General features: G+C 45.3%; 1 protein-coding gene across 4 annotated transcripts in view; it reads right to left on the bottom strand.

Annotated features, from left to right (window-relative positions):
* Tbc1d1 (TBC1 domain family member 1) overlaps positions 1 to 27386 on the bottom strand; it is a 182934-nt gene that overhangs the window by 31092 nt on the left and 124456 nt on the right. For all 4 annotated transcript variants that reach the window (XM_057771450.1, XM_057771451.1, XM_057771452.1 and 1 more), the window contains 3 exons: positions 10946 to 11131; positions 6642 to 6803; positions 58 to 216 (listed from right to left, as the gene is read on the bottom strand). In XM_057771450.1, coding sequence (XP_057627433.1) covers positions 58 to 216; positions 6642 to 6803; positions 10946 to 11131 — 507 coding nt within the window. The remainder of the gene's footprint in view (positions 1 to 57; positions 217 to 6641; positions 6804 to 10945; positions 11132 to 27386) is intronic.

Below are 27386 nucleotides of genomic sequence, written 5' to 3'. Positions count from 1 at the left end.
CCAGATTTCTCAAGTGTGGAACATCCTCTCTTGTCTCCAGGGGGAGGGCAGACTCACCGAGGTCAATGAGAATGGCGTGCTGCTGGGAGGTCAGTTTCTTCAAGAGTTCTTTGTAGGGCACATCCTTTGGTTGCTGTTTACTGGGAAGTGGATGTCGAAGGAGAAACTGCTCAGCTAGAAATTTCCAGATCTCACCCCGGTGATGGCGTGGCACACCTTTAACAGAGTGGAAAATGCTAAACCAGACTTTATGCACAGAATTCAATCATTGATAAAAAATGAACTGTGTCCTTTCCCGTGGCTGCAAATTCATGTGTAGTGCGTGTTCTTTGTGAGTATACATACCTATACATGTGCAGGGCATGTGTGTATGGGTACACATGCACCCGTGGGTGCTGTTCCTCAGGTACACATCCACTTTATTCAGAGACATGGTCACTCACCGGGCTGCATTACCCAAGTAGGCTAAACTGGCCAGGGAGCCCCAGGCATCTGCCTATCTCTGCCTTAGCTGGTCATTCCCAGCTTTGACATGGGTTCTGGGAACCAAACTGAGGTCCTCATGCTTGTGAGACCACTCTTTACTGCGCCATTCCCCTAGTCTCCAGTGAATGAAATTCTTTTCCATTATGAACTAACTGCACAGGAAGCAACAGAAAAAGTGTTGCGTTTCCCCTCCATCCCTCCACCTCTTACCTTCCCCTCCCCTTAGCCCTCCTTCTTGTCTTTCACCTTCCAAAAGATACATTATGATCTGAGCAGGTCATACTCTCCAAAGGACAAACCCATGAGTATGGCAGAAATCCCAAGCCCACCTAAAGCCAACTAACAATGCTCTAAGAAATGAAAGAGGGATACGATGTCTCAGAAAAGGAGCAAATCAAAGTGAGACAGCTCAGGTCAAAGCAAGCGGCTCTGTGTATCTCAGCAATCGAGATCTCAGCCTCTGGCGTGCAAGCCAAGATGAAGGAAAAGGAAAGAGAACCAACCAGAAGGAAGTTATCTTGAGTGGGTCAGGTACCTGGATAGTTGTTGATTTTTCCCCACCCTGTGTATCAGCTTGAGAGAAACGCAAGGAAGGCCTAACTAAGTGACCGGATCCCACACCCTCTAAATGTTTATCTCAGCACTAACTTGACGACTTAATCATCACTGTAATTCCAACTCTGTACCTTGAGACAAGGGTCCTTGACAGCAGCACCCAGAGAAGGAGCTGAAAAGAGAAGCCAGTGTGCCCATGGAAGCAGAAGAGAGTTTCTGTCAAGAAATGCTACAGCTGGGGGCTGGAGAGATGGCTCAGTGTTTAAGAGCACTGCCTGCCCCTCCAGAGGTCCAGAGTTCAATTCCCAGCCACCACTTGGTGGCTTACAACCACCTACAGTGGATCTACGGTGCCCTCTTCTGGCCTGCCAGCATGCATGTAGGCAGAACACTGTATACATAATAAATAAATAAATCTTTAAAAAAAATGCTACAGCCAGCAAAAGCTGGAAAAGCCAGGTACAGTGGGGCTGATATCTGGACTTGGGACTGCAAAACTGTGAGAGAGAGAGAGAAAAAAAATGTGTGTGTTTTACCTTTTAAAGTTAAATTTATTTGACAATTTTTGTACATGTGTACAATACATTCTGATTGATGTCACTCTCCATTTTTCTCCCCAGTTTTTAAATATGTTTCATATAATATATGTTGACCACATTCTTCCCTTTCAGCTTCTCTCAGAACCTCCTCGCCTCCCTAACTTTATGTTTTCTCTTTCTCTGAAATCAAACAAGAAAAACAAACAAACAAACAAACAAACAAGCCAAAACAAATACACACACACAAAAAAAATCTCTAAACCTACGGAATCTGTTTTGCCTTGGTCAGCTACTTCAGAGCATGGGCCTAGCCTGGAATTGGCCATACTGTTGGAGAACACTGATTTTTCCTGTGCCAGCAGCTATTAGTTACATGTTGGGTAGGGGTAGGATTTCATGTTCACTTCCCCTTCCCAATAATGGAATTTGTGTGTCTTGAATGTTTACAGTCTTGAAACTTATTTTAAAGAAAACCTTTGGGTGTGTGTAAGTGTAGGCACACGTGTGCCACCGTGCTTGTGTGGCAGTCAGAAGACAGTTCTCAAGAGCTGGTTCTCTCCTTTCACTCTGAGGAACCCAGAGGCTGAACTCAGGTCATCAGGCCTGTGCACAGACGTCTACCCCCTGCACCCGCTCCCTGGCTAACTTGTGTTTTAGCCAATGAGTCTGTGGTTATTCACTGTGCCAGGAGCCTAGCAGCCCCAACAGCTGCTTTCTTACATCAGTACTACTCTTTTTTCTTTGCTTACCATTCCTGTTCAGGTCTGCCTTAGATGTACACACACACACACACACACACACACACACACACAGCAAACCTGTAATACTTCAAACTCCGACTAAAAGCAAACAGTGAACAAGATCATAGTCAGCATGATGAGTAATTTATAGAGGGGCTTTTTTCACCAAATACTTTCTGGCAGACTGGAAATTCCTCCCAATTAGGAGATGTCCAGTTTCCTCTTATTCCTAAATCATTCCCCTTATCTTATCGGGATTTATTTTGGGGAGGAAGAGAAGATTGGTCATGCTACCAGTGAGCACCAGATACTCTCATACTGCAGAATTAGCCAAATCCGAGACAGAAAGCAAAGTCATTCAGTCAGACCCAGTGCTTTTGCTCAGAATGTCCTGGAACATCTTCCCCCATGCTCAGTTCTGCTTTCTCCTAAGCTCAAGAGGAAACCTGGTCATTAGAAGGCCAGCAGGCAGGGAATTCTGGGTAAGCAAGAGACTGTTCACCCAGCTCATGTGTGAATAACCATTTCACCAATGTGAAACTAATATACGCTTACTGCTATAAAGGGAAAAGTTCTGACAATGCAAAAGTATAAGATGAAAAGCAAAAACCCCACTCATAACCAGGGTGGACATATACTTTCAACATTCACAACAGAAAGCTTCAAAAAGTGGGGAGGAGAACCCCCACTGTTCATCAGGACAAGAGTTAGCACAGGGCACTGTGCCGATGGCCCAGGAGGCGCACTCACCCACCTCTAACCTAGACATGAGCGAATGCATGGCCAGAGTGTCTCTGTGTGAGAGACCAACTGTGAGACTGAGTACTGTCCTTCTCTCACACGTGGAAACGCCCACTGGGCTATTTCCCGGGAAGACGCATGGATGGTCACATGGCTGGGCCACTTTGTTTTGGTTTCAGCTACTAAAAAAAAAAATTGAATAAGCATTCTTATCGTAGCAATCTGTGGCTGATTAATTTCTAGAATAAGTTTCTGGGAATTGCATTGCTGGGTCAAAGGTAAGTGGAGTTTACATCTGACCCATTCTGCAGATTGCTTATGGCCACTTCACAGTAACATACTGAGAGACACAGCTATTTGCTTCTAGGATTCTGAACTTTGTTGTCTTTCAAGAAATCATCTGAGGCCCATCAAACTTTGAGTTACTTAATATTCCGCAGAATTCTTTTCCCAAGTTGACTCCTTAATCCTGCTACTCCCATTTCATGTTAACTTGGAAAATTTTCTAAGTCCCTACGGGGAGGAAAAGCCTCATCAGTTACACAAAGACTGTCCTCTGTTTCAGTTGCCTCTGCTTGGAAGGTCAAAGTCAAGGTTTTAGTTTAGTATTATTTAAAAAGTCTGAGGCTCGGATGAGCAGTGGTCGTTTGTTTGAAGTTGCTAAGTCTCTGCGTGTTGAAACTAGATGACGGAACCTCTGACTGTTTACATTCCTTCAGGGAATGACCAAGTCAGAGAAGTCAAAGGAGTTCCAGACCAGCCCTGGCTTACCACACTCTATGACAATCTATGACGTGCCTCACAACCCCCCCTATTCTAGCCCACAGGGTCCAGATACCTGGAGCCCATCATCCCCTCACCACATGAAACAGGAAATAAATACCCAGGTTTGCAAGGCCTCTGAGATGCTCAAATATTTGGAGCAGCTGCCAGAGGGCAAGCTACTGCTGCTGAGGTACCACTTCAGCACGTCACCTAGCTAACTGTGAGAAGGAAAAGACGGTGCACTCGTTTCTGCTTCCTTACCTTTCAAAACAGCCATCTGCAACCACCCACCATGAAGGTCACAATGCAGCAGCCACGATGGGTGCCAGATTCATCAGCACCGCAGGACTGCGCAAGAGTGACAGCCTGGGCCAGGCCTCCCCTGCTGCCAGTCAGACTCCTACCCAGCATCACACGAAAGCTGTGCAGAACACGCCTCCAGCCCTATCCCACATACACATGGGACCTGAGAACAGCACTCTGAGGCGTGGCTCAACCAAATGCAGATGGACATGGTGATGAGAATTCCTGCAAGCTGAGGGCCCGATCACCCAAATCTCCCTTAATTCGTAGGAGGGGATGGTCAAAACTAGCAGTAACTATCCACGAGCACTAGGACGTCTGCTGTCAAAGCCCAGTAAACGGTTTTGTTTACTTATTCAATCTATTTGCATGAGTTTGTTCGAATGTATGGGGTCATGGTACGTGTTTGTGCATACCACAAAAGCTGGCATCAAGGGTCTTCCTCAATCGCTCTCCATTTAGCTTTGGAGTCAGGGTTTCTCACTGAACCTGGAGGTCTGACTGGTCTAGCTAGTCAGCCTTCCTAGGGAATCCCTGATCTCTGCCTCTTGAATGCTGAACTTATGGGTAGTTACCCCCTGTCTAAGTTCTACATGGGTTCTGGGGATGTGAACTCCCAGTCTTACACTGGCACTGAATTATCTCCCCAGCACAGTAGAAGGTTTTTAAGGCTGTCTAAAAGGGATAGACTTACAGCTCAGTCCAAAGACACTGACCACTCTTTCAGAGGATCTGAGTTCGATTCCCAGCACCTACACGGTTGCTCACAACTGTTTTTAACTCCAGTTCCAGGGGATCTGACATCCTCTTCTGACCTTCTTGCACACTAAACATGCACATAGTATACAGACATACATATAAGCAAAACATCCATACACATAGAAATAAAAATAAAAAATCTTTATTAAAAGAAAATGACCGTGGTAGAAAACTGCTTGGTCCTAATGGCCCTCTTAGCAGTGAGTAACACACGCACGTTGCTTCCTACTACACAATCACAGGAAACCCTGCATTGCATCTGTGTTTGCAGCCCTCATTCAGACCCTGGGTTACAGAACTGATGGAGCAGAGCTCAGGAGCATTAAGTAAACAGATTACTCTCAGAAGGCTCCCCCTCACACCAGCGCTCACCAAGAGAAATCATACTGTTTACTGGAACATAGGGAATTACAATTAAAATGAGAGAGAGGCTGGGGCAGAGGGATGGGAAGAGAAACAATTGGGAACAAGGTAAATGACACATAGTCGTGGAAATGGCAAAACCTGTTACTTAGTATGCCAACCTAGTAAGTTAAAAAAAAAATGAGAGAAACATAATGATAAAGGACAGACTCACATTTTTTTTGAGACAAAAAACAAATTTTGTGACAAATTGCTGGAACCATTTCCAGACTTCATTTCAAGCTACGGGCTCACCTCTGCAGGGACAAAGCAAATTCGGACTGGCAGACGGCAGGGAAAGGCGCCCACACTTCCCTCCTCCTATATCTAGGACAGCAGACTCAGGTGCCATGCTCCAGGGTTTCAGTGCATTTATTCTTCACAGCCACCATCGTCAGGCACACCTTACACACATACACGCTGAGGCTCACGGCTGGAATGATGCGCAGCACCGCAGAGTACTTACTGCTCTCACAGGGGCCTGAGATTGAACACCACATCATGTAACCGCCCATAGCTCTGCCTCTGCCGCCTGTGGGCACGGACACACTCTGGGGACCCACTGCCTCTGCCGTCTGTGGACACTGACACGGACACACTCTGGGGACCCACTGCCTCTGCCGTCTGTGGACACTGACACGGACAGACTCTGGGGACTCACTGCCTCTGACGTCTGTGGGCACTGACACGGACAGACCCTGGGGACTCACTGCCTCTGCCGTCTGTGGACACTGACACGGACAGACTCTGGGCACCCACTGCCTCTGACATCTGTGGCACTCACACGGACACACGCTGGAGAACCACTGCCTTTGACATCTATGGGCACTCAAATGCAGACTCACACATGTACATGGGCACCCACATAGACAGACTCACACATACACACATAATTAAAAATGAAATACAACTTTTTAAACAAATTTAAAAACCAAGTGGGGCTCACAGAGAGAGGTTATCTTTGCTGAAGATCACACTACAAAGTGCTTACCTGGATGTGGTCCAAACCCAGACCCCCACGAGATGGGCCGAGCACTTTGTTGTTTCCCCAGCGTACCCAAGCAGCAAGAAACCACATGCGGTTTCTCTTTAGTTTCCTAATTAATTTATCGTATCGCTTAACCAGCTCAGACAACTAAGCCTTAGGTTTTCCTGTCAACATACTGGTCCCTGGTTTTCCGGGCATTTTCATTACTGTAATTAAGATCATGAATAGTGGTGGAACCCACATCAATCAATCAGACATCTGGAAACACAGTGAGCAAAGATGAAAAGGCCAGACTGTCACAAAAATGGGACTCGCAAATGCCTTCACTCTGCTCTTCTCGCCATCACAGAAGGTCACACTCACCTTGCCCAACAGCTGTGTGCATTCTTTCCATGTCAAATTTAATTTTGGATCTTCCTGGAGTGCTAAGCATCTTTTCCCACACGGTGGTTACTTCTTTAAGACAAGGAGTGACTTCTTCATAATCAAGCTTCAGGCGTTTGTTCAGCAGATCATTCTCAGAGGCTGGAAGAGATGAGGGGGGTAGGTGAGTAGAGGCCCCAGGGCTGCCAGCCGGAGGACTCCACACGGCCCCTGCTCACCACTACTGCGAGGTCAAGCCCAGGCAGCCAACAGCACAGGCACATTAAGGCCACCTGCTCTCCTCCTCCTCTTAGAAACGCGAAGATGTTTCTCTAGCCAGACCACCTGTGCCCCATCCAGAGACTGAAAGCTGTGTAAGAAAAGTAGCTGAGCAAGGTAGGTGAAGGAAGCATTTCTCCATGGCTTCTGCTTCACTTCCTGCCCTTGTTTTTCTGGTGATGGACGGTAGCCTACAAATCAAACTCTTTCCTCTCCATGTTGATTTTCTTTTGTGTGTTTGTGTGTGTGTGTGTGTGTTATCACAGCAATAGAAAGCCAACTAGGACAACGCATCAGTCCCAACATCAGCACCAGTTTTCTGTGTCCCTAGGAAAAACCACAATCCCAGCTGCCATGTGTCGACAACACAAACAGAGAGACTGAGATGGTGGGGTTGAGTCTGCTGTGGGATGGAAGATTTCCAGAGCAGTAATTAGTACTGGATCATATATTCAAAAAGCAGAAAGCAGGCTTAGTGAGAGGAAGTCTTTGTTATGTGGGGTCCTCTATTTTCTTTCAACAAGAGCATGCAAGCCAGCTTGAATCCCGGTCTATTTCAGGGGCCACTCACACCTGCAACTTCAACTTCTTTTAAGAAGGGCATGAATGGTTCCGTGTACACAGTGCACCTTCTGACTGGGTCCCGTCTGACCTAGCGTCTTTGTCAACGAGAAAGTTCTGCCTCCCCAGTCACTCCTACCAAGCTTCCTAAATATTTTTAGCATTTTAATATTTTAAGCAATCGGCTTGCTACTGTTGATTATTTCTCAGTAATGCAGGTATAGCACAAACTAATGGATTGATGCTTCCTATATTAAATTTAGCAAGTTGATTACATTTTGATCACAAGACAAACATTTCCTGGGCTGTACAGGTAAGATGAATGAGCTCAAGCAGAAACGCTCCAAGACCACCAGAATCAGCACTGCCAATAAACCTGCCAAGCAGTCGACTGTATCACAGCCCTGGCAAGGTGGCTAAGGCAACACGCACACACTCGGCTGCTCATGCTGATCCGCCTACTCATCCCTGGTAAGGCAGCACACACTCTGCTTCTGGGGTATACTGATTCTACTTCACCAATTATAGTCATGACTTCTAGTACTCCCAAGAGGCAGTCCGGCTCACGCTCCTTCTTCAGGTATACCTCCGCTTTCATTTAGACTGGCTGAAAAGCACTGTTAGGACCCACATAATGAGAATTTCTGCCTTTTAAGTTGCCAACAAAGATCTCCAAATACATAGCTGTTAATTACCTGATGTCACATTTTGTAAAGCTATGACCATAAGAAGTTTTTATTTATTATTATTGTCAGTACCCCCTGCCTCTGTGTGTGTATATATGTGTTCGTGTGTATGAAGCTATAATGTAGGGTCCATAAGATAAAACAAAACCAACCAAAAACATCAAAATAAAGAAATAAATGCCCTGGCTAATCAGAGAAGATTCCATCTGCAATAGATGGAAACAAATATAGAGAGCCACAGCCGGACAGTCAGACAAGGTGAGACAGTCTAGACCGCTCGGTCTAAACAGGATGTCTCCATCGGTTTCCTCCCCTCAGGGCTCAGGGAACCTTACCAAAGAGGAGGAAGAAAGACCATGAAAGTCTGAGGGAAAGGGGACAACAAGGAAACACAGCCTTCTAAGCACATCAGGACCGCACATATGAACTCAGAGAAACTGTGGCCACACGCACAGGGCCTGTGTGGGCACTGCCAGATGGGCACCAGTGCTGAGAGACGGGGACAACCACTTGCAAATGAAAAATTAGTTTTCTTCACAGGAGTCTCACTGCGGATACAGACCACTTTTAAGGGCAGGCCCCACGCCCAGTAGCAGATGGCCAACACAAAGGGACCTCAGGGCCATCTTTGGATATTCTTTGTCTCTTTAAAAGTTTTTAAGATACCTGCTTTTAGAATTACCTTTAAGAGTACACAAGGAAAAAGGAGTAAGAATAAAGCAGGAAAAGCTTAATACTGACCTATTCAAAACTGCCCTTCCTGTACTCCAACAGCTTAGAGCACCTGACAGGACAAGCTACTCTTAGCTTCGATCCTCTCAGCAATGAGCACGGGCTTCACTTCTAAGCCTGGCTCCAGCTGCTGTGTTGGGCAGTATTTTCAGGTGTTACCTTTGTTTATGCTGCATTTGTTTAACTCTGTGAAGCTGTCTAAAACACCTGATGGCCTACTAAAGAGTTGAATGGCCAATAGCAAGGCAGGAGCAAGGATAGGGATGGCTGCTAGGCAGAGAGAGCAAATAGGAAGAGAAACAAGGAAGGAGAGGAGGACACCAGGGGCCAGTCACCCAGTCAGCCACGGAGTAAGAAGGAAAATAAGACACACAGAAGTAAGAAAGATAAAGGCCTAGAGGCAAAAGGTAGTGGGGATAATTTAAGATAAGAAAAGCTGGTTAGAAACAAGCCAAGGCACGGTCTGGCATTCATATAGCTAAGAATAAGCCTCTGTGTGTGATTTATTTGGGAGCTGGGTAGTGGGCCCCCCAAAAAGCCAAAAGAGTAAACATCACACAACACTGTTGGACTACAGTCCCATCAACAGGGTTTGTTCCTTCAGTTCACTGCTTCCTGATCAAACCTAACGATGCTGAGTCTTTATCACTTGGCACTTCACCAGTCTGCACTTTCTCAGCAGCAGGAGCTGCAGTCCTGGTATCTGGTGCTGCTGTAACTCTGAGGCCTGATCACGACGGGGCTACTCACTGTGACACCAGCAAAGAAGAGCTGCGGAGTTCTAACCAACAGGGCCTCAGGGGACACAACACATTCTGAGAGATTATCCATGAGATCTAATGTCTTAGTTACTTTTAACTTTATTCAAACCTCGAGGTCCTTATTAAAGGACAAAAACCTGTGACCAAGGATAATGTTCAATGAAACACACTAATTACAACTGCCTTAAGCAATGTCACTATGAGAAAACCCTCTGCTGCAGGAGTGTTCAACTTCCCACTCAAAACCTTTAGGACTTCAAATCCAGGCAGCGCCTTACACCCTAGAGTCCGCTTGTTTCCCACAGGGGACACAGGTGTGAATGCATGAGCTACTCTGGAAAGGGCAACTATTGATTCAAGTCTTGAAATGAAACAGGAAACCAAACCTAAACTTTCTAAGTTCCTTATAGTTTGGTAATATCGGTTATAGTGGAAAAATCTTTTTGTACACTGTGAAGATGTGTTGCTGCCAAAGCACCTTCTGATTGAATAAAGAGACAACTGGCCAATAGCTAGGCAGGGGAGGGCAGGCGGGACTTCTGGGAAGAGAGAGGAACTCTGGGAAGAAGAAAGGTTGGATTCACTGGTGATATGCGGAGAAAGTAAGATGTACACTATGAAAGAAAGGTAATGAGCAGATTAATATAAACAGGTTAATTTAAGTTATAAGAGCCAGTTAAGAATAAGCCTAGCTGAGGCAAATCTTTCATACTGAATAAGAAGTCTCTGTGTCTTTATTTTCACGCTGGCAGTCCAGAGAAAGTTCACCTAAAGTTGGTATCCGTACAGGTAAAGCTCAGATAACTTTTTTTCTTCAGGAAATCACTAAACAACCACATAAAATGAAGTTATACACCTTAAGGATTTACATACATAGGATCAGTTTATCCTCAGTATCTTGGCAGAAACTATGGCTGGGCATAAAAAAGGGAAAAAATAAAAACAAAAACCCATAAGCCCACCACAGAACTATCATCACAACAAACAGACCAACCAACCAATCAACATAAACCACTTCTGATGGTCAGAGCTTAAATGGTGCTTATATTTCAGAAGTTATAGACACGGCGCTTACGATGCCAGGGAGGAAAACGCAACACAGGAAGATTCCCTTTAAATGTCTGGAAAGGAAATGGCCCAGTGTTACTTAGAAAAGGTAAACAGGACAAGCATCCATCGCTTGTTGCTTTAAGACTGATCCTGATGGCTGTTTTTAAGGGTAAATCCCATGTGAAAGGATCAACTAAGAGCATCAGTTCTGCTCGGCTTCCAACTCCAAACCAACCTTGTAGCTTCTGATTCTCCTTCTCCATCCTGAGCAGCAGTATCTGCTGCAGAATAGCTTTTCTCCACAGCTCTCGAAGCTCGCGTGATGTCCTCTTCTTTTCTTCTGGTACAGGGCCGAATGGTCCATCTTCACAAACTGGTTCTAAAGGGGATCGTGGAGGGAGCTCTCCCAGCTCTGAATAATCTGTAAATGAAAAGGACATGGCAAGATGGCATTTCTCTCCTTTTAAAATTCTGTGTGTGTGTGTGCATACATGAGACACAACATTGTGAATTGGTTCTATCCTTCCATCTGTATGTGGGTCCTTGGGACTGAACTCAGGTCACTGGAGTCATCCCACCAGTCTTGGAATGGTTTGTTTTTTTCAACAACAAAAAGTATGTATTCAATGCTTTATCAATTCAGAAATTTCTGCTCAATTAGCTAAGGCACAACACCAGCAAATGTAAAATTTATGTTCTGGGGCCAGCAAAGATAGCTCAGCAGGTAAAAGATATTCTGAGAGAGGTAAACGTCCTTAGGGACAATAAGAACCAGCACTGTTAATAGATCCCCAAGTGCAGGACACTGTACTGGGCATTCGCACAGGTACTCACTCACTCATCTGGACAACTGCAGAAGATACACAATTGCCTGAAAAGGAAACTGAGGCCCAGAACAACCAATGGACTAAGCAAGCAGCTGTACAGGGATTCCACAGGAGTCACCTGCTTACCACGAGAAGCAGTTTCACCTCCTATGTTCCCAACGTCCATTTCTAAATACCTGTGTTTTGTTTAACTCCTCGCATTTCATGAATGGAAATTCCCTTTATCTGCAGAAACTATGTTCCTGTTACACATGATATTGTGAGCCTTGCACTAACAGGCAACAGAGGTCCCTGAACACCTGGATCTCACACGACAAGCAGCATTTCAGGAGCTACTGAGTACACTGAACTTAAGGAACACGGGTCTTAAGATCTGCGATTGAAACACCCTTCACAGGCAGCTTAGGCCTAAAATCACCCAAACAAAAACGGTTCTGACTGGCAGCTCCAACACAATCCTGTGTTCTCGTTTCCCTAGCCGCCATTGGTACTGGACAGTCACTGCCTTTCTTGATGTTGAGTTTCCTACTATGAGATCCTTGGGCACACACAGAAGCACAAAATGCTTCATTTCTTCTAATAACCTGCCCATCTGAACTAAAAACACTGGGTTGTAACTTGGTCAGGAACAAGGAATACTCCTAGTGGTTTAGGCTGCTTGGTCTCAAGTCCATTGCAGCTTCTGACCGGAGCTGTCTACAGAGGCTATGAAGGTCCAGTTGTGACTTCAGTTTTCCTCAAAACTGCAAGGTTGCAAGCACCTTTTGAGGTGACGATGACCCAAGGTTTAAAATATAAATGCCTTCCTAATGTTCTCTGCCTTTGCCTACTTGCAAGTCATCAAGGCAGTTTGCCGGGGGACACAGATAAGCTTGTCTGATTTTCATAAGGTCGAATGAAAGACTTCAAACCAAAACCAATCAGAAGAGATGGGGAAGGACATCGTCAAAGGAAAATCCACCAAGAGGACACTGTAATTCTAACATCTATGCACCAAGCACAAAAACACCCAAATCCCTAAAAGAAACACTAGAACTTAAATCACATATTAAGCCACACCCACTGATAATGTAAGCCTTCTCTCACCAATAGACAGGTCAAATAGAGAATTACAGGAGCTGACTGACATTACAAACTAAATGGACCTAACATATTACACAAAAGAATATACCTTCTTCTCAGTACCTCACGGGACTTTATCCAAAACTGAACAAATACTCTGATACAAAGCAACACTCAACAGATACAAGAAGATTGACAATAGTACCCGGCACCCTATCTGACCACCGTGGATTAAAGCTGGATTTCAACAACAGAAAACCTACAAACTCATGGAAAAGGAACAACTCCCTACTGAATAAAAAGTGGGTCATGACAGAAATTAAGAAAGAAGTTAACAACTTTCAAGAATTGGGTGAAAATGAATACACAGCATACTCAAACACGAGATACAAGTTCATAATGCTAAGTTATGTTAAAAATCTGGAGAGTGCTCATGCTAGTAACTTAATAGCATATTTGAAAGATCTAGAACAAGAGTAGATGGCAAGAAACAATCAAACTCAGAGCTGAAATCAAAAAAATAGAAACAGCAACAACAAAGCAACACAAAGACTCAATGAAACAGAGTTGGTTCTTTGAGAAAAAATCAGTAATATTGACAAACCTTTATCCAAATTAACTAAAAGACACAAAAAGAAGATCCAAATTAACAACACTAGGGGTGAAGGGGGGGGGCTAACAACAGACACTAAAGAAATCCAGAAAATCCTGAGGACATGTTTGTAAAAAGGCTACACTCCACCTAACCGAAAAATCTAAAAGAAATGGATAGTTTTCTTGATAGCTACCACTTACCAAAGTTAGATCAAGATCAGATAATAAATTTAACAAATAGCCCAATTTAAAAAACAGGGCTATAATCCCTACTGAAAAACAAGTAGTCATTAAAAGTATCCCAATCAAAAAAAGTCCAGGGCCTGATGGTTTTAGCAAAGAATTCTACCGGATTTTCAAAGAAGAGTTAATGCCAACACTTCTCAAACTGTTCCACAGAGAAGAAACAAAGGATCACTGCCCAATTTGTTTTATGAGGCCAGTTACCCTGATACCCAAACCACATAAAGCCCCAACAAGGAAAGAGAATTACAGACTAATTTCTCTTAGGAACATAGATGCAAATATTCTCAATAAAATATTTGCAAACCTAATCCAGTAATATATCAAAAAGATCTTCCACCTTGATCAAGTAGGCTTCACCCCAGAGAGGCAGGGACAGTTCAACATATGTAAATTGAGAAATGAAATCCTCTATATAAACAAAATGAAAGACAACCACATGATCATTTCATTAGATACCGAAAAGGCCTTTGACAAAAATCTAATACCCCGTTCATGAGAAAAGCCCTAGAGAGATCAGGGATACAAGAGACATACCTCAATCTAATAAAGGCAGTTTACAGCAAACCTTTAGCCAACATCAACCTAAATGGAGAGAAACTCAAAAACATTTTCCCTAAAATCAGGAACAAGAGAAAGTTGTCTGCTTTCCCCGTATCTATTCAATATAGTATTTGGGAGTCTTAGCTAGAGCAATAATGTAACTGAAAGAGACCAAGGGGATTACATTGAAAAGGAAAAAGTCAAAGTACCTTTACTTGTAGATGATATGATCTTATACATAAGTGACTTTCAAAATTCTACCAGGAAACTCTTACAGCTGATCCACACTTTCAGCACAGTGACTGGATACAAAATCAGATCACTAAAATACATACGATTGATAGACTGAAAAAGGAATCAGGGAAACAACACTTTCCATAATAGCCTCAAATAATACAAAATTTCTTGAGGTAACTCTAAGAAAACAAGTGAAAGACTTGTATAATAAAAACTTTGAGACATTGAAGAAAGAAAATGAAGATGATATCAGAAGATGGAAAGATCTCCCATGCTCATGGGTTGGTAGGATTACTCTAGTAAAAATGGCCATCCTACCAACGACAATCTACAGATTCAATTCAATTTCCATCAAAAGTCCAACACAACTCTTCACATATCTTAAAAAGAAAATTTATAGTCTCACATGAAAACATACACACAAAACCCCAGGATAGCTAAAACAATCATGAATAATAAAAGCTGTGGGAGGTATCACCATTCTTGACCTCAAATTGTACTATAGCTATAATAAAAAACAAACAAACATATGATATTGGCACAAAAACAGCCAAGTCTCAACAGTGGAATAGAAGAACCAGACCAAAATCTATACATCTATCGACACCTGATTTTTTTAAAAGCCAAAAATATAGACTGATCTAACTGGATGTTAGCATGTAGAAGAATAGATCCATACTTACCACTATGTAAGTATGGATCAACTCAAAATAGATCAAAGACTTTAACATAAAACCAGATAAAACATAAAGTTCTGGTAGAAGAAAAAGAGGGGAATAGACTTGAACTCAATGGCACAGGAAAAGACTTTCTGAACAGAACGCTGTTAGCTCAGGCACTAAGGTCAATAATTAAGTGGAACTTCATGAAACTGAAAAGTTTCTCCATGGTAAAGGACACCATCATCTGTTTTATTAAACCAACATGAGTGACAAATCTTTACAGTGTACAAGGACACTCTCCCACATCACTCACCCATTGTTTGTGGGAGTACAAACTTGCACACCACCAAGGAACACCCAAAACAAACAACAAATATAAGAGCATCCCAGAAAAGGGAACCAGTGAAGCCTGGAACATCCTGCAAAGAATAAGCAGAAAAGAAAGAAATGAGAGGGACAGAATCAGAGACATCCTACAGTAGGAAAAGATTTTTACCAACTTCTTGTTCAGTAGAGGGCTAATATTCAAAATACAAAAAGAACTCAAGAAACTAAATACCAAGAAAAGAAATAAGCCAATTTAAAAAACAGGGTACAGCTCTAAAAAGAGACTTCTCACAAAAGGAAACGCAAATGGCTGAGAAACATTTAAAGAAATGTTCAACATCCCTATTCATCAGGGAAATGCAAATAGAAATTACTTTGAAATTTCATTTTACACCCATTAGAATGGCTAAGATCAATACAACAAATGGCAGTTCATGCTGGTCACTTGAGGAATAAGGGGAATACTCATCTGTAGACAAAGTTTCTGTCCTGCCTGATCCCCCAGCCGTTCAGTTCCAAAGAAACACACAGACACTTATATAATTATAAATTGTTTGGCCTATTAGCTTAGGCTTATTATTAACTAATGCTTACAACTCAAATTAATCCATAATTGTTATCTATGTTTAGCCACATGGCTTGGCACCTTTTCTCAGTGAGGCATTCTCATCTTGCTTCCTCTGTGTCTGGCTGGTGACTGCCTCACTGCCTTTCTTCTTCCCAGAATTCTCCTAGTCTAGTTTCCCCACCTATATTTCCTGCCTGGTTACTTTTTTATTATACCAATACAAATGACAAATGTTTACAGTGTAAAAGAGCATTCTCCTACAGCATTCATCCATTGCTTGCAGGAGCAAATTTGTACAGCCACCATGGAACCCCAAACACAACAAATATAAGAGCATCCCAGAAAAGGGAACCAGTGAAGCCTGGAACATCCTGGAAAGATTGAACAGAAAAGAAAGAAATCAGAGGGACAGAATATAGCATAGCCTTGTACAGCATGCAATATTGGTAACAAGTGACTGGGCTGCAGCTCTCTAAAAATAACTTTATTCTTAAATTACATAAACTCTATCTATCTATTTATCTATCTATATCATCTATCTCATTGAGAGCTACAGAGATAGGTGGATATTTATCACATATACCTTTATATACATATAACTTTATAAGAAACATCACAGACTCAGTATTAATCCTCATGAGACCAAGCATCCATCCACTCCAGCTCAGAACAATGGTGAAATAAAACCAAGTTCTATTCTTTTTTTTTTTTCTTTTTTTTTTTTTTTGATTTTTCGAGACAGGGTTTCTCTGTAGTTTTTGGTGCCTGTCCTGGAACTAGCTCTGTAGAGCAGGCTGGCCTTGAACTCACAGAGATCCGCCTGCCTCTGCCTCCCGAGTGCTGGGATTAAAGGCGTGCGCCACCACCGCCTGGCCCAAGTTCTATTCTTGATAACTGAATGGGCCCCATTCCAAACAGTGTCAGGAGTGGTTGAAGACAAGTCAACAGTGGTGACAAGAGTTCAGAGGGCCATTAATGATGAATGAGCCAACCAACCCTAACTGAACCCTTCTGTGGGACTGAGGGCCGTCAAGTGCTGAGTCCTGAGATATAAGTGCAGCTGCCAAGGCCAGGGAACTGTGTGAAATAAAGCATGGACAAAGCAGCAGAGAGAATTAGAGACCACAAAGAGTTCCACCAAGACCCGGGTCAACACATGAAGGCCACCTGCTAAGTAAGACCTCTCCCCTGATAGACACGCAGAGGAGAAGTGAAACAATGGCGTGCCACAACTTCTGTGTCAGAGTGTCAGAAAGCAGGAACCAGCTGACTGGTACCCACACTAGGCCATCAGATTTCATCCACAAGAGGTTTTAAAAAGTCATCAGGTCACTCAGCATTGTGATTTACACTGCTGGTGTCCAGGATTACAGTTGATGATGAAGCTTCCTCTCCCCAGAACTTACAATGGGCACAGAGAAAAGATCTGTCTCAAAGCTCCCTCCAACAGCATGTGGGTCCCCGTATATAAAACGTAGCAACAAGTTCAGTCCTCAGAATGCTTCTCAGAGTGTGGCCCCAGCAGCATCAACAAGAAGCAACCCTGACAGGCGTGAGAAAGGCAGCCTTGGCTCCAACCATCCAGGCCTGAGAAATCATACACCAAAGGGTAGACCCAGTGAACGAGGCCTACACAACTGGAATTCTACTCACATACATGTTTGAAAGCCCCAGATGTGGGCATCGGCATGTTCACTGCTGCTACATTTTCATCCGTTTGCCTTAACTGGTGGCGTCACACTATGTGACACTGTAACATGAGACAGCATGTCTTGTATTTACTCTTTGCAGTGCTGGAGACCTTAACGAGGGCTTCGGGAACACTCAGCTAACCCCTTAGCCCCAGGCGTACCTTTAAATAAATTTCACATTAAACAATGACTCTAGCCATCATGTGCACCCTGACCATTAAATAAGTACAAAAATACATGTGTCTTTTCAAACACTGGCCAAATCACATTACTTTAGTCAAAGGCAATTGTTTGAACTAAAATTAATACCATTTTCTTAAGAAATGCATTCAGAAAGGGGTCCCTCCCTGCTGACCCAGATCCACCACCCACACAAATCAAGTCATAATAAACTTCCTTCCAAAAAACCCCAGATCTGAATATAAATAGACAGGGGCAGAGACCAGTGAGTCACTCAGTACAACAGTAAGATATACTACAAAAAGCTAGGGCAAGATTTCCCAACCCATGTTGTTTAGTTAACTGCAGTGAAGAGGCTTGTTTGGAGCAGAGCTTCTAGCCACCCCCCTCCCCCCAACTGCTGTGCACCTTTTCCCAGCCTGTACCTCTTCCCAGCCCGCCTCTGTAAACCAGGATGCTCCTGGACCACTGGCTCTCTCTGCTGCTCAGCTGCTACGGAGGCATGGGAAAGAGAACCACAGAGAAGACACCCACTTCCTCACTCACCCTCAAGCTTCTCCCAGCCACGGCACAGGTGTAACCATGGCACACATGTTATGGGGTGTCAGGAGCCATTTTCCCAAAAAGTATAGTAGGGACTATTGTCCTAAGGATGTTTGTGGAGAGCCCCACACCCCAACTGTATTGAGAACTGTTTGTTGGCAGAGCCCACCCCACACCCAACTATCTTGAGAGCTGTTAGCGGAACCCGCCCCACATCCCAACTATCTAGAGAATTGTTTGTGGTTGGAATCACAAAAGGAACTATTCCACTGGCATAGAGAACACTAGGTGTGTCAACTCGTGACCGACTCGTGACCAAGTGGCGACTAGTGACCATTGCTGCCCCAGCAAGATCCCTTCCTGCCCTTGCCATGCCCCTGCCCCCATTCCAAGCCAAATTCCTCATTCAAGGGCTATATAAGCCACAACCATTTCACTAATAAAGTAAGGCTTTGACAAGAGAATTTTGCTTGGCCTCGTTCCTCTTTCCCGCCCATGTCTTTTTCAGATAGTGCCTCTTCGGGACCCTGGAATAACTGACCCGCTGGGCGGGTTACAACGGGGGCTAACAGTGGAGCCAAGAAGAGTCAAGAGATTAATTACACCATGGTGAGGGAGAGGGGAGAGAGAGCGAGTATGCTGGGCAGAGCTGTCTCAGGTTGGACGTCTACAGCTGGACCTAATCTCCTACCCAATACCATCATATTGGGGGCCAAAGCGTCAACATAGGACTATGTTGCAGGGGAGGGGCACACATCGAACCACAGCAGGGGCAAATGCCACTCTAAAATGCCCCCTTGTTCCACTTCCACAAACAGTTTTGGCTCAGTGCTCAACAGGAATTCTGTAAACATGACAAATCCCGGGGACAGGGACTACGTCTTATACATATTAGACATTCATTAAAATTTTCATTAGGGACATGGCAAGGAGTATTACAAGGGCTGGATGTTACCCCTTTTAAAAAGACTATCACACACACACACACCCTAAACAAAACAGAAGAAGAGCTATTGCGTAAAGGACGACACAGAAGTCTGAGTAGAAAAGACAGACAGACAGACAGACTGTAACAGGGCAGCACAACTGGCAACTTTCAAGAGAAATTTAATTTTCCCTTTCCTGGTCGGGGGGGGGGGGGGAGTGTAAACATTTCCCTTCATATTTGCATATTTTTGCATATTTATGAAACCATGCATCTTTAAAGGGCCAGTTTCCTGCAGTCCTGTTTCCCCAGGATAAGCGTTCTCCTGGCCCTTCACTAAACTGTCTGCATACTCCATTTGCTAGCACTGCCCTGGGGTAGCTCCTTGGCCATAACTGCTCTTTAAAGCACCAGAATGGCAAGGCAGGCTCTGAAGCTCTGAGCATGTGTGCACTGAGCCAAGGTTCTGAAGCAGGGGTTCAGGAAGAGCAAAGTGGGGTGCACACCAGGAACTCTGGAGAGGGGCACTGGAAGTTTACAGCCAGGTCACAGCACAGCCTCTGCTGGGTGAGCATTTCTTAGTGCTGGGGAAGGGAAGAAAGCAGGGAGAGGAAGTGGTGGCACTATAAGAATCTCAGGGAGAGGGCAGCAGGCGTGGTGACCTAGGGGGGAATCAGAATCTCACACGAGCCTTTGGTCAGGACGCTGCTGGTCACAGCAGGCCTGAAGCAGAACTCCATGCTTGAGTGGCCAAAAGCTCCAGCTACAAGCTCTGTTGCCCCCCACCCCCAGAAGCATCTGTCACTGACACCCTAGTCCCATCCGCTTATTATGCAATGGTTATGTGTGATCTAAGGCTGGACTCCATGAAAGGAAGCCCAAGGCCTGAGAGCCAGGAAATACTTTTGTGCTTTGCTGGGGAGAGGGGATGGGGAATCCATGCAACAAAACACAAAGCTTAAACAGTGGACCCAGTTCTTCCCCGCTCCTGCAGTGTTCAGCCTGTTAAATGTGGGGTTGCGGCCCTCCTCCCTGGGAAAGCCAGCACTCATGTGACAATAGCTTCAACTGGCCGGCCCCACATCCCCACTACCATCAGGCAGACGCTGTCGCTATATTGTGCATATTATGGTGAAGGAGGTCACCAAATCACTGTTAGCCGACAGGTCACAGAGGAGCCACCATGGGTAATCACCTCACATCTATTAGAATGACTCCTATCATATTAACCAGAAAGTGGCAAAGGTTGGTGGGGATGTGAAGAAACAGGACCCCTTGGGCACTGTGCCAGTGGGAAGGCACAGCTGCCGTAGAAGGTGTGGAAGCTCCTCACCAAAACGTTAAAATACAAGGGTTACGTGATCTGGCATCCAGCTTCTGGTATTTGTACCCAGGTTCACAACAATGTTAGCTAGAACAGCTGGGAGATGGGTACCAACAAAGTCCAGTCAGTTAAAGCCAAACCACACACATGACAGAACATAGTGTGGCCTTGAAAGGGAAACCCTGCCATAAGCTAGCTGGAGGAAACTATGTTAGGTTAGGCTGCACGATTTCACTTACCAGAAACATCTAAAGTAGCTGCATTCACAGAAATAGAAAGTCGAGCAAAGGTTAATGGGGGCTGGGGACAAGGGAAGTGTGCTAATGGCTTTAAGGTTTCAGTTTTACAAAAAGGAAAACCCATAACCAAAATATACCATCTTAACCACTTCGAAGTGTAAGTATGTGTTTTACACAACAAAAATCATTTGGAAAAATTTTTAATCAATATCCTTAACCAGAACAATGCCCTGACTCTCCAAATGATCGAGTATTTCCAAGGTCACAGATGACTCTCTCTCAAGTGGCTACAAGCCAAGAGCAGAATTATTTATCACAGTGGGAGTGATTAACTGGCATGGAGCATCTTCTTTTTTTTTTTTTAAGAAACAGTGTGGTCCAGTCTGGTCTCAAACTCTCTGATCCTCCTGCCTCAGCCTGGTCTCAAACTCTCTGATCCTCCTGCCTCAGCCTCCTGAGTGCCGAGATTATGGGAGTGCCCTCCCATGACTGGCTCTGAGTTTTGATTTGCTTTGCTTTTACCACATGACATACCAAAAAAAACAAAGAAAACAAACGGCTGCTACTGGGAAGAGGTCGTGGAAGGAACCTACAGAACCCCCACTGCAAGGCTGCAGCTGGGAAAAGGAGGGTGTGTGAGGTCAGGCTTGGTGTGATCAGACCCCCAAGACCTCCAGCAGTGGGCTGCCCTTCCAAAGGTCGCATTATTTTCGTACTTGAAACCCCCACACTCCAGAGCTCCAGCTCTTGATGTGGGTGTGTGTCGCAAGTTCTCTGTTGCTTTCTGAGGCCTGACACTTCTGCCTTATGTGGGATGCCCGACTCTCATGCCCTGTGTAATACTGCCCCTCACAGCTCCACACAGTGACTGCGGACAGGGAACAAGGAGGGGAGACAGGGCACCAGGCAGAAAGCGCTGAGAGCTAGCTGAACGGCAACGCAGCACCTAACTTCTAACCAGGCTGCTCTGCAACTGGTCAGCACTAAATGCTGACCCTGAATCTTCCTACACACAGGGCAAATGAAGGCTGCTGTGGGCACTGGCGCTGTGGGCCTCAGCCTCTCATGGATAAAATGAAGCACTAAGTTAAGAATGGTTTTGTTTAACAAGGAAAAGATCTAAACGCTCAAGAACTTACCACAGTCTATAGTCTCAGTATTTACTGATGACAAGCATTTAAGTGCACAAAGAATCTTCTCACCTTGACCGCAGTGTGCTGTCTCATGTGGCTGGAGAAAAGGCCAGGTGGTTAAGAGCATTTGCTGCTCTTACAAAAGACCCAGTTTTGGTTCCCAGCAGTCCTGTGGGTGAGCCAGTTAGCGTCACCTCTGATTCTTACAACTCAGTAACCTCTGAAGAGGGCAGGGTTGTGTTCATCCACTGTTTCCCGAGTGCTCTTGGGCACAACTGCACATAAGGAGACAGCTGAGAAGCGGAGAACGACTTTCTCTGTCAGAACTGAAAACTAGTGAGAGGGGAAGAGGCTCAGGGAAGACAAGCTGGTTGGTGACCTCAGGTGTCACATAAAGAGTCAAGAATTGGAAAGAGATAAGAATCTACCATGGAAAGGCCTGAGTGACCTTCAATGGGTTCTATTCCCACAAGCCACAGCTGTCTCTATCTGTTAGGAATTTGAACAGATGACTCTCAGCTTTCGCCTGCTGTCACATTCCTTGAAAGTGCAGTGTTCGATACCCATCACTTACTGTCAGCAACGCTACCGTGGGGAGAAGTGTGGGAAATCTTGAATCTGCCCGTAGATTGCCACGTCAGCGAGGAGAGAACATACAACGAACTCGGGCTCTGCGACAAGTGTCTGGGTTCTGAGTGGCAGGCAGTGCGAAGGGAAAGCTAACAGCTTCGCTCGGGGGCAGGGCGGGGAGTATTCTAAAGCTGTGCCCTTGAGTACTGTGTGAGCTCACAAGTGGCCCCTGAGCACTTAAAGTAAGGCCAGCATGAGGAGCTAACTTCTTGTTGCTTTCAAGTGTGGCTGGCTTACTCTTACATTTGAAAGGCTGGATGTGGCCAGGGTCGCTGGTGTGGAAGTTACCACAAATGACCAGATGTAAGAAATAGGCACACCCATAGGGACACCAGAAGTCGGTCAGGAGCACTGGGACTGGGGGAACCAGCTAGGTCACAAGAGGAAAGGGGAGAAATATCGGTACTGAGGTGGCCTGGAAGGATGTGGGAACTCTCCCAGTGTTACAGCATAGATTACCCACAGAGGGGAGAACATAAGCAGGAGGCGCGTGATGTCCAGAGAAAAGATCCACATAAAATATGGCTGCCTGAACACACAGCACAACAGGAAGCAACAGACCTCCACACAGGCACAACTACAGGCCTCCAGCCCTACCTCACTTCACAAATACTACACAAGGCAGAAATGCACTGAGCTAAATATCAAGGCTTTCCAGCTTCCCTGTCACTGCATTTGTGGGAGAATTCTTCTCTCTGGATATGAAGGCTTGTGATTGGGCTCACAACTTTCCTCCTCAATGCCGCCTCTGTTCACAAGGCTTGGAGATGGAGGAAAAATGGACGAAAGAGGCACGGGAGGCATTGAAAGGGTAAGCCCGAGACAAGGTCAGGGCGCACTGGTAATGTCACAGGGTCAACAGAAGGAGCATTGCTCCTGCTGACCATACTTGTTACAGGAGACAAATGAGTCCCGCTGTGGTCACACCAGTGCGCATTTGCTCAGACACAATCTCTAAACAATCTCAGTTCTGATGGTTGGGAATGAGAGACGAGAAATACAAAGACAACTGAGCCTCAGCAAGTGAGGAGCTCCCCTCCCCTGCAGGATAAGGACATTCAGTGACCTGGTTGTGTGCTGAAAGAACATATGGGCTAAGTGTGTGTGGCTTCTGGACACGGGGACAGACACCAGGCGGGGCCGAGACTGCAGTTAGCAAAGAGTTGCAGAGACTACCTCAGTGGTGCGCGCTGCTTCACTGAAGAATGGTGAGCTCCAACCTTTCTTTCTCTGCAAACATCAATCTGAACACTTTGTGACAAGAGGAAAGCCACCCCACACCCCCACCTTCCAATCTAAGTCCCATGGAGGGTTTAAAAAAATGGCCTCCAAAGGAAGTGGCACTATTAGGAGGTGTGGCTTTGCTGGAGTAGGTGTGGCCTTGTTGGAGGAAGTGTGTCACTGTGGGGGTGGGCTTTGAGGTTTTCTATGCTCCAGATACCACCCAGTGTCACAGTTCACTTCCTGTTGCCTTCTGATCAAGATGCAGTCAGCATGAAGAAACTGCAAGTTGCCACCTCAATTAAACGCTTTTCTTTCTAGGAGTTGCTGTGGTCATGGTGTCTCTCCAAAGCAATAGAAACCCTAAGACAGAGGAGGTTCCAATCTAAGGCCCCATTGAAACCTCACAGGGCTGAGGAAGTCAAATGGTTCTATATACCCCACCATACCCCTAAATTCAAGCCAATATACAACCCCAGAATGGGGACTGAGGGAAAACAGTAAAACCGTCTGAGACTAGAAGTGGCTGTTCATCCCAGAAAATAGAATCTCCCAAAATGTCCTTTACCCAAAGTTCTCCAGCTAAAGTGCCCCGATAAGAAATGAACCACAGTTCTCGGCTTTCTATGGAAAATTCAGTTCTCTCAATTATAAAATTTGTCATTTGCCACTACCAATTACATCCAGAATTATGCAAGACCATAACTATAGTGTTTTTGTTTTTGTAAACAATGTTTAAAATCTTTTAGGACTTAGGCTGAAAATATTTTCATTTGTATGAAAGCACTAAAACAAATTTACTTGGACAAGTCCATTTAGAAACAGCATAATGCATCTGTTGGCTTTGTCTCAGGATTTTCACAAAAGCAAGAGCTTGCTGAATGTGTCAAGAACTGTAACCCTGGAGCTGCCAGCCCACACACAAGGGGTACACACAGCATCCCCATCCCCAGGGGACAAATGTTCCTTCTTCTAAATGTAAAGGACAGAAACCATCCAACTAGGCAGATCTTAAACCTCCCAGAGCTTTGGGGTTCTTGGAAGCCTAAAATGTATGCTTTATTAGTAAGTCATCAGGTAAGGCCACAAAACATCCAACTGGAGGCACGCTCATTTACTATGGCACAGCCTCTCTCTGCACAAGGACTAGCTGAAGTGCTCAGACCAGACAAAACTCTTCACAATTTCTTCCTAAAACTGGGAACAGGTCATCTGTGCAACTAGAGAGTGGATTTAATGCTAATTAGAACTGACTGGAACTTAGCTGCAGAGGGAGCTAATCAGAGCAGAGGGAGCCATGTCCACCATCCCTAAATGAGTGACACCAGGACTTCTGTGTGTGTAAATGCAGAGACACTAGATGCTTAAGACACACGGAGGAGAATCACTACAGCTCCTGCTAGGGGTCAGAGAGTTTCACGCAAAGAAAACAGTGTGCGGCACCCCAGTCTGCTACAGGCTACAGTTCTATATTGCATTCTGATGTCCCTCTTACTTATTACTCTGAACTTTCAAGGGACAAATTTTGACCAGAAGATGATGAGCCCTTTCCTGTAAGTGACTAGGACCTTGAGAGTGCCTCTCCAAATAACTGATCTCCAGAACCAGGAACTTTTTGGTGATGCCCAGCAGTCTGTTTCCACAAGTCCCCAAAGCATTCTGGGTTGTGCTAAGATTGAGGATAGCTGAAGGAAATGTGGTACCTAGCAAATGCCGCCAACCTGTGACCCTCTGGCTGGCTCCCAGGGGCAAAGGCAAACTGCGGAGCCCTGAGGGAGGTCCCTTGGATACTGGGTTTCCCATGAGCTCTTGAGGGTAGGACCAGGATGTAAGAGCTGAAGTGAAAGCAAAGACAGTCTGCAGGGAAGACTTAGGTGCCAAGACCCCTGCTCCCTCTATCCCACTGGGTATAACCAGCCCAGTGGGTCAGAGGTACGGGCATACCTGGGAAGGGAATTCCACGCCAACTCACCCTTCAGGGCTGGGCTCAAACCCAAGGCCTTATGGATTCCAGGTAAATCTCTACCAGCATATTACACCCCTAGTCCTAACTCCCTCTGTTGGGGGCTGTGGGCCCCCAGACCCTGAATTTCTTGTAAACAACTTGTTAGGCTTGTAGCTGCTCTAAGCATGAGATCCTCAGGAGTTCCTGGTGGCAGGGGAGTGGTTTCTGGTGGCTTGCAGCTGAGAGTTAGGGCGTGGCCATTTGTCAGGGAAGGCACTATATAAGCTGCCCTGGAAACAATAAAGTGTGCATTCTCGGGGGATTCAAGGATGACCCGTGTCACTGTCTCTCTGTCTCTGTGTTTGTGTGTTTCAATCTCCAGTAGTGCAGGCGGTGTTCTGCAGGCATGGTAGGTGTAGTACAGGCGCTACAGGACGGTAGTACACGTAGCAGCGTGGATGTTACATCCCTTTCTTAACAGTCATCCACAAAACCCCTTTTCCCAACAATGCTCCAAACAACCCACATGTCTACTGACTGGGAAGTGTCACGCAGAATGTAACATGCTTGCAGGTTGGGGCACTGGTCTCCATCAAAAGGATGAGGCACTGACAGATGTGACAACACTGAAGACCTAAGGAACATCAGAGAAATGGAAGGAGCCAGCAGAGGGCCACCTATTCTGTAGATGCATTCACAGGAAGTGTCCAGGATACGCCTATCTACAGAACAGGATTAGTGATGGTCTATCAGCAAGGGATGGGATGTGAAGGGATGGTTAGAATTTTTTTCTAGTGACTTAAGAATTTGAAAATTGCTTTGTGGTGATGGCTGCACAATGTTGTGAACAGATCTAACCACAGCAACATTGAACTGTAAGCTTTAAAGGAGTGATTTGTACAGTATACGAACTGTTTCCCCCCAAAAGCTACTTCTTAAGTAGAACTGAGCTGTTTCTTCCAAAGGAAAAAAATCCCTTCTCAGAACTCATTCTCCCCTCCCCTGCAGGGTCATCCCAGTGCCCAAGGAGGCTGTAGGGCACACAGTTGAGGATGCCAGTTTGTGCAAGGACCATGAGGCCAGCAGGCTGGTGCAGTGCAGAAGTCAGGAGACATTCACCATGGGGGAACTCTAAGTACAGGGCTGGGAGCCTCCTTGTACCCTGCTGGCCACACTCTTACCACAGCCTTCCTTTCATGTTTGCACAAGTTCACAAATTCTATCCCCTTGAAAACATTTTAAACTTGCCACTGCCTTATTTTAAATACTTCAACAGCCACTGGAACCTACAGATTAAAGTTTAATGGTAAATCATAAGCTAGACATGGAAACCACATCTGTAGTTCCAGTACTCACAGGGCTGCGAGTTCAAGGCCAGCCTTAGCCACACAGAGTTCAAATCAAAACCTTCTATTTTGAACTTCATCCTGGGGGCACACCAGCAGCCTTGGAGCAGTAACTTAGCCCTGTGAAGGAACTCCCTGCCGGCTGGGTAGCTGGGTGCCGCGGTCAAGTGACAGCCACCTGACAGACCATTCAGCTCCTATGCTGTAGTACACGACCCTCAGCTCTACTCCATGAGTCTTGCAAGCAAGCAGAAGTTGTCAGGGTGCCCCATAAATCGCCCCATAAATAGTAGAAGGACTAGCTGTTTAAATTCTAGAGGCACAACAGGAAAAGCTGACAGTGCTGGCTTAGCAGTTCAATGGTGACAGGCACACGAGCAGCCAGCCAAAGTCAGCCTCCGTGGCTGCTGACTTCTGAAGAGACATGCCAACACAC

The sequence above is a fragment of the Chionomys nivalis genome, chromosome 6 (genome assembly GCF_950005125.1).
Source record: "Chionomys nivalis chromosome 6, mChiNiv1.1, whole genome shotgun sequence".
Classification (NCBI taxonomy): Eukaryota; Metazoa; Chordata; class Mammalia; order Rodentia; family Cricetidae; genus Chionomys; species Chionomys nivalis.
The sequence above is the reverse complement of the archived record's forward strand: the minus strand, read 5'-3'. Positions and strand labels throughout refer to the sequence as shown.